Source organism: Apodemus sylvaticus, chromosome 7 (genome assembly GCF_947179515.1).
Source record: "Apodemus sylvaticus chromosome 7, mApoSyl1.1, whole genome shotgun sequence".
Taxonomy (NCBI): domain Eukaryota; kingdom Metazoa; phylum Chordata; class Mammalia; order Rodentia; family Muridae; genus Apodemus; species Apodemus sylvaticus.
In genome coordinates, this window is record NC_067478.1 from 71007605 (window position 1) to 71022101 (window position 14497).

Genomic DNA, 14497 nt, shown 5'->3' on the forward strand with positions numbered 1-14497 from the left:
ACCACAACTCATAGTCCCTTCTACCTGTGAGGTTCAGGGCTTAAGGCTCCTGCCACTGGTTGTCCCCAAAAGCAGATGGCCTCAGTCCTGTTGCAGTGATCATATACCAATGGACCCAAATTGCAAGCGCCACATGCACGTATGGGCACGTGTGTGCACCTTCCCCAGAGCTTCCCTTTACCCCTTAAGCATAAGCCAGGATTCCCACAAGTCAGGAGGAACTCTGCTAACATCTTTCAAGGATGAGGTGGGAAGTCAAGACCTATTTTGAAGACAGTAACCCTGACTTATCTGATACAGCCAAGGTACCTCAGGTCCCTGCTAAGGGAGCCTGGGAGCTACAGCTGTACAGCTGTCCTCTCCTGAGCAAAATAAGCCTTCCTAAGGCTTGGGCCAGAGTCTAAGTGTGAGTCACAGATGTTAGGGTGGCCATGGGTCAGAGAGTGCCAACCACTGTTTCCTTGCCTCTTCCAGGGCCAGGCAGACCAGGCAGGACCCTGCCTCTGTGGGGCTGCCCCTCACCCAGGTTTCCTTCCCTGTCTCATCGCCAATGAACTTTGATGTGCCTCGGGTCAGCCAGAGCGGGTATCCTCAGGTATGGCCCCTGCCCAACCATGGTCCCATTGGTCCATCGTGGCATCAGCCAGCAACGCAGCTGACTGCTGAAAGCATCTGCTATACCCCACCGCTGCCCAGGATCGTCCCTGTGTGCTGCATGGGACCTGCCCTCAGGACTCCCAGAGACACTAAACATTTATGCAGATCATGTCTAATCTAGTAACGAGTCAGCAGGGACTAACAGAGCTATGACAAGAAGAGAAGAGGGGACAACAAACAGTATGGATTCCACCTGTCATGGGGCACCTCAAGTCAACAGTCATAGGGACAAAAACAGGGACTAGGGAAGAGAAAAGAGCAGAGGGATCTGGAACTGTGGGTGTGAAGCCCTTAGGATGATGATGGTGATGATGATGATGATGATGATGATGATGATGATGATGGGTGTACATGTGTGCCTGTGGAGAACAGAGACCAGGGCCCAGTGTTGTCCACTTTATTGTTTTTATGATTTTAAATCTGGGTGGGGGGGTATATACATGCCACAGCACAAATATAAAAGTCAAGAGGTTAACTTATGAGATTTAGTTTTCTCTTTCCACCTTATGGATCCCAAGGGTTGAACTCAGGTCATCAGAGTTGGCAGCAAGCTCCTTTACCCACTGAACCACCTTGCCAGCCCATCTGCACCTTGTCGTTTGAGACAGAGTGTCTCACTGAACCTGGAGCTCCCTGAGTCAGCTAAACTGGCTAGCCAGCAAGCCCCCGTGATCCCCCTGTCTCAGCCTCTCCATACCGGGATTACAGTGCTCACTTTGCCCAGCCTTTTTATATGTGTGTCAAGGACAGAATCCGGATCTCCAGCCAGGTCTTCACAGACCTGGCCATTTCCTCAGCCTCTGTAATATATGTTTAACCATAGGAAAAGAGTGTTGTTGTCCTGACAGCTATGACAGGCAAGTCTTGACCCCTCGCCTTGTTTTGGAGGCAGGGTCTCCTTCTATAGCGCAGGCTGACTCCTTACTCTCCATCTACCTGTCCTATCTTCCCAGCCCTGGGAAGGCAGGCATGTGCCACTATACCAACTTAGTCATTACTGTTTGGCATTTTTCTTTTAATTCATTATCATTGTGTGTGTATACATAATATAGGGAGGGTCGTCCATACCACAGCACACATGTGGAAGGCACAGGGCAGCTTTATGGAACTGATTTTACATACATTCTGGCGAGCAAACTCGGGTGGCTAGCTTTGACAGCAATCCTCTTCAGCACTGAGCAATTTCACCGGCCTGTTGGCCTTGATGTTTTTGACAGTGAAACCATCTATGTAGTATAGTATATCGTACAACCCAAGATGTAGTGTATGTTGGGAATGGGCAGAAAGCATATGTTTAAATACACTGGAGAAGGGGTACACAGGTCGTGGCTGGGCCTGGGAAGTGGTCAGATTGACCTCCTACAGACTGTTCCTTGTTGAGAGCTTGCTGCACATGACAGAGGAGGCTTGGAAGACAGGTTGTTCTCACAAGTCCCTCCCTCATCTGCCCACTAAAATTAGAACAAGACACTCTGTTGGAGACCCAGCTTTCATTTAAAAGACATTTAAAGGAGGCTCAGGCACAGGAGTGGTGGTAGGCATGGAAGGGTGGGATAAAGGGGGATCATAGGGACAGCTTCAAGCCCAAACCAATCCCCAGCCTGATTTCCCCAGAGCCCTCTCACACATGGCCCTGCATTTGCACAGAAAATTATGAGCCGATCAGCAGCTGTCCCAAGAGGCAGGAGGTACTGCCTGCGTTAATGAGCGAGCCTCTCCAGGCTTGACCACTACTGCCTGGCTCCACATGAGTGGGGGAGGTCCTCCTCACTACAGACTTCCCCAGTGATTCTCCCACATATGGGAATCAAGCCAGAGCCCAGCTATAACAAGACACTAGCTAAAGGCTGGATGAGGTTTAAAGTTGTATGTAACCTGTGCAGAGATGCTCAGGAACACGCAGGGAGAACGAGAGAGGGACATGTAGGAAGAAAAATGGTATCAAGCCAGACGCCCTGGGCCTAGAGAGCTCACTATCCCCCACCCAATCCCTTCTGAGCTCCATCCCTCATCTTTGCAGTTGATAGGGTAGGAACAGAACCAGGTAATTTCTAAAGCTGGTTCTCTGACATCTTGGAGCACTGTGTGTTTCCCACAAGCCCTTGGGCAGGGGGCTGCCAGCTCCAGCAGACCTAGGTTGGAGTCTATCTATGTGGCTTGCTAACTGTGTGGCCTTCAATAAATCAACATTAGGTCTGTATGATTCCTCCAGACCTCTTGACTCATGTCTAGATAGGTTGTTAGAAGACAAAGGCTAGCCCAGGCTAAGAGTCCCTTCTGTCTCCTTCAGAGTTTCACACCCTGAAAGCAGCCTTATCCTTGCACCTGATGCCGGAACCCCACAGAAACCCCAGTTAGATGGCCTATCTACTGCCCTACATCACAGGTAGCCTCAGCATTAGATGCTTCTTGGTGGTTGGCTTTAAAGACATGATCTCTAACATCTAGCGATGATCGTTTGGGCATCTAGCTGCTCCTAGGGCTCCCAGGGTTCTGACACAGATATGATCAAGGGCTAATTGAGAGCTTGGCTTTTTATGAGAAACTTGTACCTAACCCCTTCCACTAAGCTCCCAGCCAACCGAGCGCTCTAGTCTCCTTGGTCAAAATCAGGTCACAAGCACTTCCTGGAGCCAGTCACTGGGTGGGGGTGGGGGGGACATGGCTCTCATGTGCTGATAATCTAAACCAGCAGGCGTGAGGAGAAGAGGCACCTGGATAAGAGGGCTCCACCTTTTGGTGTGAGAAAAGGATGCACCAGGCCACCCTCAGTCTATTCCATTCCTCTTCCAGCCTGGTGATGATGGCAAAACCTGGGCTCTGATCAGCCAAGGGATAGGCTAGACATATCTGGTTGGACACAGGTTTGCCTCCTGGACACACCTGCTTGCTCCTGCCACATCCCACAGCCTGAAGAGTTAGGGCAGAACCCTCAAGAAAGAGACAAAGGAGGCAAATAGCCCTGTGCCTGCCATCTCTTTCTGTCCCAGCCCTACAATCACCTTCCCAAGTTCTGAAGTTTCCCGTCACCGAGGATTCACTCCAGTGACGGCTGCCTTTCCTGCCTCCATTGCAGCAGCCTCTCTGATCCAGCCTTGCTCGGTTTTTCTCTAAGAAGCAAGTAAGGTACACCTTTCCCTGAGCCTCTACACCTCCCTTGGATCCCTCGTCCCCTCACACACAGGACCAAGCCCCGTCAGCTGTGCTGTTCGTCCAGCCCCAGCGCTCATTGCTCCAGTTCTCCTCCAGCATTCTCTGCATCTGGCCTCTGTCCCCTGTCTCCAGCCTTGGCCTCAGCCCTCAGGTCTTCCCTGTGGCTTGCACAGTAATTTGCTCAGGCCTCCACATGATGACAGAAACAGGCGGGTGTGTGTTCACATGCGTGTGTGTGCTCTGTGCTCTTAGAAGATAAGCTCCAGGAAGGGGCGGAGTCAGTTTCTTGCTCTCCTGTGGTCCGTGCAATACCCTACAAGGGTCTGTCTCTCATGACAGCCCAGGCAACACTTGCTGAGTTCAGTCAAACTGAACTTTTGCCTTCTAACAAAATATCTATTGTCTTCTTGAACCTTGCAAACTGCTGGCTTTTCAAAGTGTAGGGCACAAGGCATTTGACAGAAAAACTAGGTCCCAGAAAGGGGAAGGGACCTGCTGCTATCCAAACCATAAGCTTAATGTGGTCCCTGGGCCCAGAGCCAAGGGTTCTCGCATGCTGGAAGCCCCAGCCAGCACAACCCACTAGCAGCTCTTCCTCCCAGAGTGACTCCACTGTGCCTGGGCAGAACAGACAGCAGTGGCTGAGATGAGAGTGAGGGCGGCTTCAGAGGAAATGGGAGGAGGAGAAGGTACAGGGCCCATGGAATGAAGGCTCTGTCCCCAGGGAGGGCAGGTCTGCCTCAGTGGCAGAGGGTTAATGGCTTTTCTGAAGATCACAGCTGAGGGTTAATCATATTCCTTCATTCCAAAGCCCACCATAGCCTTTCCCATTAGCATCTTCAGGCCATGTCTACCCTATGCCCACCCCACCCCTTCACCCCTGCACAGCATAAGGATCAGCCAATAGCACCTTTACTTTCACAAGTCTCTGATAACAAATTGTTATTTAGCCCTGAGTCCTACACACACTCGTGTGTGTGTGTGTGTGTGTGTGTGTGTGTGTGTGTGTGTGTGCGTGCATGCGCGTGCGTGTGTGTGTGCGTGTGAGAGACAGGGTAGGGAGAGAGTGAGTATGATTCACCCTCCCCAGTTCTAGGTACAAAGGGCTTTCTCCTGGGAGACTTATCCTGGGAACCCATTCGGGGGAGGGTTGTCCCTTGCTAGGCGGGCAGCCACTTACCACCTCTTGCCATGTAGAATCTATTTAGATCTGTTAATAAGTCCCAAAGCAGGCAGCCAGCATCCATTAAATAACCCTTTCCCAGGATAGGGGCAACAAATGAGGCAGCAGGAAACCGAGTCACAGTGCCTCCTCCCTGAGGGCCCCAGGGCCTGGCAGCTAGCCCAGGCAATGTGACTACCTTCTTCTGATACCCAGGAGAAGGGAATGACTCTGGGAGGGTCACAGTGTAAGGATCAATCCTGAGAAATCAATGCCAAGTCCCACAGAGCTTATAGCTGGCCTCTGTGACCTAGGCAACTTCCACCATGAGATCTTAGGGATGTGCCCGTGACACCAGCCACTTCCTAGTATGCAGGAACATCTGTTCCCATGTTCACCACTAACCGTCTCCTTGGGGACAGGGAAAGATGATCATCTCAGCTTTGGGCAAGCCTCCTGAGGACCAGAGTCGGTATGTCAGGCATGAGGGCTCTGCCCCATCAGAAGTAGGTCTCTACCGGTATCCCCCCCACCTGGCGTCAGTGACCCCTGGAGTGCTTGTGTTGATTGTTAATCCCTCCGAGGAAGGCAAAGGTAGGACCACTGTTGCCGACAGCTCCTGCCTCAACAGCTCATCCTCCCGAGTGTGACTCCACTGGGAGCAGGCAGCCCCCACTGAGGCCACGCAGGCCTCTATTCTCCCACCTTCCTATCGGTGTGGGTTCCAGGCTTTCCCGTGAGTTCCAGCCTCCAGGGAGGGTCCTTACACATGCTGAGCTCCGTGCCACCTCCACACTTTGTTGTTTGTTTTCATTCTTCCGTCCAGAAGCCCCTTCCTCCCCTTTCACTTTGCCTCAACTTCCAGCCTCCTCTGGACTGCTTCTTTTGAGGATTTTGAACCACCCAAAGTCTACCTCATTTAGGGATTAGTCACTGCTGTCACCTTTGGTCTTCCAAGTCTTCTCCAATGCATGTGCCCCATCTGCTGCCTGATGGTGCCTTCAGGTCACCTGAGACTCCAGTGGCCTGAAGCCAGATAAACCCAGGTTCTGAAATCTGAAGACCTGTGGTCTTCTTCTGAAAGGGGTTGGAGGAACGTGCATGGAACAGAAAGAGGCTGAGTATGAAAACAGTAGACACAGCTAGCAAGTACCCTAGAGCATGAAAATTCTTTCACTGAACAATCACTTCAGGTATTTGTACTTAGAAAGTAGTCCAGGATACAGAGGTATGTGGCAAAGAGCATCTGGCTCAATATTGTCATAGATTTAATTTTTTTTTTTTTAAAAAATGGGACAGCAAAATGTCTCCAAGGGTTAAGACACTTGCTGTCAACCCTAGCAATCTGAGTTTGATTACCCAAAACCTAACACCTGATGAGAGAAGAGAGAGCTAACTCATACAAGTTGTTTTTTGACCTCTGCATATGTAATGTGGCATGGGTGTGCTTGTATGCACACACACACATACACACATGCACGTACAAACATGCACACTTATGCACACACATATGCACATTAATATGCACACACATTTATAGGCACATACATACACACACATGCATTCATGTGCATGCCTACACACACACACACACATACAAATTAAGAACTTGATAAGAAAAGGACAACTCAGGGCAGTTGGACACGACAAAGCGTCATCTAATGAAGGTGGGGTCTGTTTTGAGTTTTATACAACCCAGGCTGGCCTCAGACTCTCCACATAGCTGAGGTTGTCCTTCAACTCTTTAAATGGCCCAAGTTATCCTAGAACTCATAATCCTCCTGCCTCTACCTCTCAAGTGCTGGAATTATAGGTCAATGCCGCCAAACACAGTATCTTGAAGTTACTAAAGTCATGAGTAATGAGAGTTTTTTGAGACTCTGGGTATGCTTAGGTTTTGATTTGATAAGTGGGAGAGGGCAGAATGACAATTATACATATAAAATATACAGAGAAGGAAATGAGAACATTGAGTAGTTGCCTTGATGTAAGAGTTTAGGTGTTTTCCTAGTATTTATTTATCTATTTATTTATTTTTGACTTTTGATAACTGAGACAAACACTTGGGGCAAGTAAGGGACACACATAGAACTGAATCTGAAAGAAGGCATGGCCCCCTCTTCCAGCTGTCCAAGCCTGGGGGACCCCCGGAGCAGCCCTCGTGGAACCAATCCTTCCTCTTCCAAGGCCGAGATGGAGCCACCAGTTTCTCGGAGAACACAGCCCTGGTGCTGGAGTATTTCCCCTCTGCCTCGAGTACGTACCCAGCATTCCATCAGGACAGAGTTCATCAGGAGAGTCCTGTGAAGGAATGGTTGGGCCACCTGCCTGCCAGCTGCAAAGACTGCCTAAGGGCCTCCAGGAGCCAGGAAGCCCCCAGTGCAGGCAGCCCCCATGGTAGCTTCAGAGCACAGGCCGGGACTCATGGGCCAGTCCCAACCTGGATAGCATAAGTATCCATCAGTGAGGAGAGAGTATATTGGGAGAACAGCAGAGGAAACAGATGACCCCAAGTCCCAATCCCATAGTCTAAACTGAGGTACACACTCACCCGGAGGACAGAGACAGGGCAATCCAGAAAATTACCAGTGGACATAGAATCTGCTTAGAGTTCATGCTGAGCTGATAAATATCTGAAGAACCAAAGAGTCAGTGTGTGTGTGTGTGTGTGTGTGTGTGTGTGTGTAAGGGAAACAGGAGGCAGGGAAGTAGAGTCATTGGGAACCCAGAGAGCTACGTGTCTACAAACAAGGATGGAGCCTGAGGAATACTAAAAACCCATCTAAGAAGCTGGGGCAGTAGACTGGGTAGTCATTGGCAGGACCTCATTTGGCAGTCCTTTTCCTCGCAGTGAAAAGCAGCAAACCATGGACCCTCAGCCAGCCCCTGGGTGTCTCCGTGTTACCACTGAAGTCTCGTCTATACCACAAGATGCTGGCAGGAAAAACCTTGAAAGGACTGCAAGTGGAACGGCTCCCCATCATTGTAAGTGCCTGCTGTTAGCTGGTCCCCCACACGGCCCCATCCCACCCCTACCTCCATGGCCACACCTATAGAAGGGAATATGGCTTTTGGGACTAGGGGTTGTTTAGATAGGGTTCTCAGTGTAGCCCTGGCTGTCCTGGAACTCGCTCTGTAGATCAGGTTGGCCTTAAACTCAGATACCAGACTGCTTCTGCTTCCCAAATGCTAGGATGTACGGTATGCACCACTACCATCTGGGTAAATGTAACTTCTTAACAGCCTCTATCAGGCACCCAACAAGGAAGCCTGCAAGTGTGAGGAACACCAAAGACTAGTCTTAGCTGTGTAGGTGGGGTGACAAGCCAGGCTGAGCCCCTGGGAATGCAAACCTGGGACCCCAGAGATTAAAAGCAAGAGCTCAGGCTTTCCCAGACTGGGTCCAAGGCTTTCCCTACTTCCTACAGGACCCGGGACAGATGAGTACGTACCAAGACCTCATTTCTCATCTCTATCCACACATCCAGGATACAGGAAGCAGAGGGCTATACTCAGGGTCTAGAGACAGACTGACTGAGTTCAAATTCTGGCTTTACCATGTGCCTACTTTCATGGGATTATATTCCTTGCTGTGGGAAAAATGCTTAGTATTATGTCTCAGTTTTCTTATCTATATAACAAACACACATTCACACACACATTCACACACACAAACAATTGCTACAGGATTTGGTCAGGAAATACATAAAGCATTTAGAACAAGTTCTCAATAATGTCAGGCCTGGTGGCACAGGCTTGTAAATTCTGGAATGAAATTTTAAAATGGAAACTTTGAGGCTTGTCTGGGCTACAGAATGAGTTTGAGACCAACCTGAGGACCTTAAAAAAGTAAATAAATAAATAGTTAAGTAAAAATAAAATAACCAAGGCTTGGAGTGTGGCTTTAGAGGAAGAGCATTTGCCCAGTGTGAGAGCTTGCAAGAGGCCAAAGGTTCAATCCCCATTGGAAAAAATACAAGAAAACTATATCATTATCTTATCATCTTTTACATTTATTTTTCTTTATTTTTTTGGGGGGACGGGTTCTCAGGTATCAGACTTGCTATGTCACCAGTGATAACTTTGAGCTCTGGTACCCTGCTTCCACTTACCAAGCGCTGGGATTACAGGCATGTGCCACCAGCACCATTGTCTATTTCTGAGCCACCATTTCCCTAAATACTTCTGACATAACAGCAAGCAGGAACTTCTGCTCTGCCAGAAGATGACTGTGGAAGTGCCAGTCAGGTGTGAATGGAGGGAGAGAGCAGTGTGGAAGGACAGGAACAGGCAGGAGGCCAACTCTGGCACTTCTCCCCGCCCCCTCCCCCCCCACACCTTGGCACCCTCCCTCATCCTGGAGAAGCCAGAAGAAGAGGTGAAGCAGAGGCCTGCTGGCAGCTGGCCTGGCCATGCGGACTTACTGTGTTTCCTCCCCAGGACACCAACCTAAAAACCATCAATGGAGAAGCCCCCTCGGTGAATCTCTCCTTCCAGCTGCTTTCCACTGAGGTAAGGGTGGTGGCCTGGGAAGGTCAGGCATGTGTCAGCTCCCATAACCTCCTAAGTGGGTGACAATGTCCTTTACCAGTGCTAAGTCTCGGAGCCTGGGGTCAAGGAGAAGGAAGAGTCAGTTGTTTTGGTTGAAAGCTCTGAGGGGATTTGAGGCCCCATGAAGTCAGGCAGAATGCTAGGAAGAGGCAAGAACAAAGTGCCACAAAGACCCAGGTCTCTCTCTAGCCCAACCTAACCTAACTCATACCTGCTTAAGCAGGGGTCAAAGTTCCACAAGGGTGCCAGGGGAGATCAGCCCCTTCCTGTTGGACCATGTACTTAGCGAGACCCCTTTCCTAGCCTCTGCCTCCGGAGTGTATATTGGGTAGCATGTCTGCAATCAAAATGTCAGTAAACAGGCTACATTCTTATCTAGAATATGAGGATGTAATCCCAAGTTCCTTTAGGGATGCAGGCAGGAGCCAGTCCCTTGCAGTGCAGGACTGGTGGCCCACATTTTTTTGCTGGCTGCTAGCCAAGGTGCTCTCAGCTCCCGGAGACCGCCCACGTGCCTGCCTTCTTACCACGGTCCCTGTACTGCTATGCCAGCAGGCACAGCTAGTCTGCAGCACACTTTGAAATTCCGACTTTCTCTTCTGTCAGAAGACAGAGAAGGCTCTGTGCTTTTAAAAAGAACTGGATCATCACATCTCAAGGTCTGCTCTGTCATAAAACTCAACAGAACCGTGAAAGCGATGGCTTTCTATTTGGCAATTCTAAAGATTTAGGTGTGGGGACTTGAGGACCCATTTTAGGATCCTGCTTGCCACAACTTAGTACAAGTAGTAGTTGTCATGGCCAGCCCTGCCTGGTGAGTGGCCATTGCTCCCCTAGCCAGCTCCACTTAGGCCAAGTCCAGCTTTGACATTGGTTATGGTGTACTTGACAGCTTCCTAGTGAAACTTCTCCCCCTCTCCCTCTCTGGTACTGGGATGTGGGCAGTTTGACTCTGAGCCCAAGAAATGTTTAAGAGATGATTACGGGCTAGTTTACTCTTTCTAGCTTCTCAGGCCAAACAGCTGTGGAGTAGTTCAGGTCTTTAGGTCCTTCCCCATGGAGAACATGAGAAATCCATGCTGTTGGGCCTGAAATCTGAGAAGACGACGGTGTGAGAGCCCCAGCCCCTCCCAGCCCCTCCTCACTGAAGTGTTCACAACCATCCTCTCCAGATCCCTCCACCTCTGCTCATGGAACCCACACACATACACACCACTACATCTAAAGCAGGAACAAGAAAACTGGGTGAGAGGAGTCACAGAAAGCAAAAGACCCAGAGCTACAGAGATGGCTCAAGCCTGACTACCTGAGGTGGATCCCAGAACGGATGTAAAGGAAGAGGGAGAGAACTTATTCCACAAAGCTGTGCTCTGACCTTTATGTAACACACACACACACACACACACAACGTACTTGCATAATAACTAAAAGTTTCAATTAAAAATGTTTTTTTTAATCCCTAAGAAAGGAAAAGCTGGGAAATGTGACATCTCTCCCAGAGTGTCCTGGCCTTCTGGGCCCTTCTCGGCGACTAGGGACTGTCAATAGCCACTGGCCATTTCTTGCCATCTCCCTCTGCCTTCTGCCTTGCCCCAGGACACATGCGCCCTGCAACCACAAGAAGGAGAGAGAGCTATGTGTCCCTGGCCAGGAGCCTGGTGGGGCCAGACAGGCAACAGGCAGGTGGGTAGGACATGTCCTCTGTTGCCCAAAGGCTGGGCACAAAGGTCTCTGGTGATGAATTATTCACTGGAGCTGTGCTAAGTGCAGAATTAATCCCTTTCCTTCCAGCTGGCGGCCTCACTAAATTATCCCTCCAAGTCATGCGGGAAAAGGCTGCCGAATTCATTTAGCTGCTGAGTGTTTTGATCTGGGCCTTGTGATTTTGTTCCTCCTTTCTGTAACCCCCTTCCCCTGGAGGTGGGGTGGAAAAAAAAACCCTCTTAGTAATGGATTTCTAAGAAGAAAGGAAAAGAAAAGAGGCCAAGATAAGGTGTGTACAAGGGAAAAAATTACTAGCAGAAATACAGAGGAGCAGCTAAGAATTTGTACACAAAGGTTCTACACATGTCAGTCACACATGAGTGTTTCCACAGGGACAGTCATATATGCACAGATATGCACATGCACATATCTCTTCCATTTTGCATGCATTTAAGGCATATGTGCACATGCATCCAAACATGTGAAATGACAGATGCCTTCACACCTGTGTTGGCACACAAATAATCTCTCTGTAGCTCAGCTGTTCCTTGGTGACTACATCTGAGAAGTGACCAACAAGTGACTCACTTTGATTCTACAACATTGAAGAACAATTTAGGGACATGACTGCTAACACTGCTGCAAACAGGCTAATAATCATCCGGTCCTTGCAGCGTTGACTACCACCTCTTCATCCTGTCCAATTATACAACTCTAAGGAGCATCTCCTCCATGCCACTGTCCAGGCCAAACATTTCACCACATGACCTTGTGGATCGAAGTGTGGGCATGCCCTGTGCCTATAAAGCCCGTGTGCACATTAATTCAATTAATTTTGGACATGACCCTCCCTAATGTAGACACAGGCTCTTTTGATATCTTCCCACTAAGGGTTAAAAGAAGAGTGTTAAGAATTGGTGATGGAGTCAGGTAAATCTAAAAGGGTCCTCTCCCTGTATCCCTGTCACCTTAAAAGCATCATTATCCCTACACACCCACAAACATACATCAGCTGTGCTGAGGTTAAACAATGCCAAGAAAAAGAATGTTCTTCCCTTCATAGAAAAAGGGGGATAGAATGAGCATGAGGGTTTATGAGCAGATACCAGTTCAGGATGCACACACAGTCTCTTGACCCTTGAGATGACAGAATCCAGACTCCCTAGAAAAGCAGTTGGCATTCACGAGGAAACAATCCCTGACTCAAGTTGGAGCTTAGCTGCAGTGAAAGGCCAGGATCTCTCTCTCCACTGTGATGCTCCTCTTTAGAGGAGGCTGTAGCTTCGTGGTCCATGCTGTACTTCTCCATGTCCAGCCTATGGGCCAGTGATGGCAGAGTCAGAACGAGGACTGCCCGTTAATTTCTCCCAGGACAGCCTACAAGCTCCAGGAGGCATGACCAGGAACAAAGTACCAGAGTCATGTGCCCACTCCAGCTGCCCCAGAGGAGCTTCCAGTGTCTTGGGACACCTGGCCTACATAACTGACAAGTCCATCCTTGGGTAACTCTTTGCACAGTGGCCAAGAGAGGCATAGAGAGGAAGCGCTTCCAGCCTGAGGGTAGAAGGTTCTGGCTGTTCCAGTTCCTTAGACGCCTAGTAAGCATCTCAGAGCTCAGGGTCGAGAGTGTGGTGGGATAGCCAAAAGGAGACAGCAGAGGTTCTCTCAGCAAAGCCTGGACAGGACCGTCCTCAGTCACATTCACCCTGTCTTCTCTCCTTGCTTTGACATGACAGGGAGCTCACTCCCCTTAACAGCAGCCCCTCCTCCTGACAAGGCAGCTGACTCTAAGAGACAGAAACCCTCCCAGTGAGATCCCCTCCCTCCCAGTCTCCCCTTGCCCCATGCTCCTGACTTTGCTCTCTGTGGCTGCAGCACACAGTGGCAAGCCTGCAATGATGGTGTCATCAGCCAGCAGGCATGTTGGCAGATTGATCAGCTAACACAGCCTGCTCGCTCAGTGACTGGCAAGCATTATCTCTGGTTTGGGATACTGTGCTTCAGAGGGGTTTGTTAGTGGTGGAGATATGGGGGCGTGGTCACCCTGAAGTATTACCATTTGCTGCCTCTGATCTGTCTGAAGCTGGAGCTGTATGTGCGGGAGAGAGCCCGAGCAATGCATGCAGATGGATAAACTAGAACACACACGCCCGGGCCTCTCCTCCAGGAAACCAGTTAAAGGAGACTTTGGAGGACCCAGAGGCACTAAGAATCCACGATGAGCCCAGGCCACTCCACAGACACACAGGAATCCTCCTTGGTGTCCTGCCTCTCCCTTCTGATCAGTGTTTTCTCTTTGAAGAGAGAAATGTGTTGTTCTCCCCCAAGAGGCTTTGCTTCTCCAAGCAAGGCAGCGTGCGTTCTTTGAATAACCCCACCACATCTAGGGTGCCCTCCAGCTTGCAGGCAGCCTCTTTGAAGTGCAGCCCAAGATGAGCAGTTCTCCCTCAGCTGACCCTGCTGTGCACATACTAGGTTAGGTGTTCACTGGGCTTGTTCCTGCCCCTGCCAGGAAACGCGCCCTGTAAGTGAGGCAGGGCAGGAGCACACAAGCACCTGGGTCACACAGTACATTTAGAGTTGGGTTTCAAGAGTTAGTGGCTGACTGGTGTTGGAGGACCTCAGGCAGGCAGACGTCAGGCTTCTCAGGTGCGTGGCCACCCCTCCTCAACCTGCAACATTAAAGAACATGGGGAGACTTGGCTCCCTCTAGATGCCTAGAATCTGGTACAAGGAGGTGCCGTTGAGGTCCTGGTCTTAGAGATAAGTGGAAGACACAATCCAGTTGGCCCTCAAATCCCTCTTCCTCTCCCCAGAAGCGCAGTAAAACAACCCTTGAGGCCACAAAAAGGACCACCTTGGTGCCCAGAGTGAAGTAAGCCCAATGGCTGGAGTGGGAAGGCAAGGACAAAATAATCAGACAGGCTTTGAAAGGATCTTTGGAAAGCCTTGAGTGCTTGCTTTGGATTTGTCCTTAGAGAAATCTTGAACCAAAACTACCTCCATTTCTCCACAAGCATGTCTGTCTGCCTAGACAGCAGGCACCCAGGGCCACACAGTTCTCACCTCTGTTAGTCCTTTGGAAGGTTCTATTCCCACCCTCAGAGTCCAGCTCTGAGAACACGATCATAGGAGGATGGGCCCAGAAAAGAGACCCTTCCCCTGCCAGCATTTCAAGATGCCTTCCCTAAAGTTCCCCGCACTCTCTGCTCTCACTATTTCAAGGGGGAGTGAAAGGAAACAGAAAGCTCAGTACCTCCTCCTCCTCCT

At 49.9% G+C, this 14497-nt stretch overlaps 1 protein-coding gene across 3 annotated transcripts in view; it reads left to right on the top strand.

Moving 5' to 3' along the window:
- Positions 1-14497, top strand: part of Ccdc33 (coiled-coil domain containing 33) — a 96121-nt gene that overhangs the window by 44591 nt on the left and 37033 nt on the right. For 2 of the 3 annotated variants that reach the window (XM_052188202.1, XM_052188203.1), the window contains exons 7-10: positions 475-595; positions 7099-7228; positions 7824-7957; positions 9413-9484. In XM_052188202.1, the coding sequence (XP_052044162.1) occupies positions 475-595; positions 7099-7228; positions 7824-7957; positions 9413-9484 (457 nt within the window). The remainder of the gene's footprint in view (positions 1-474; positions 596-7098; positions 7229-7823; positions 7958-9412; positions 9485-14497) is intronic. The other variant, XM_052188201.1, reaches the window with a different exon arrangement.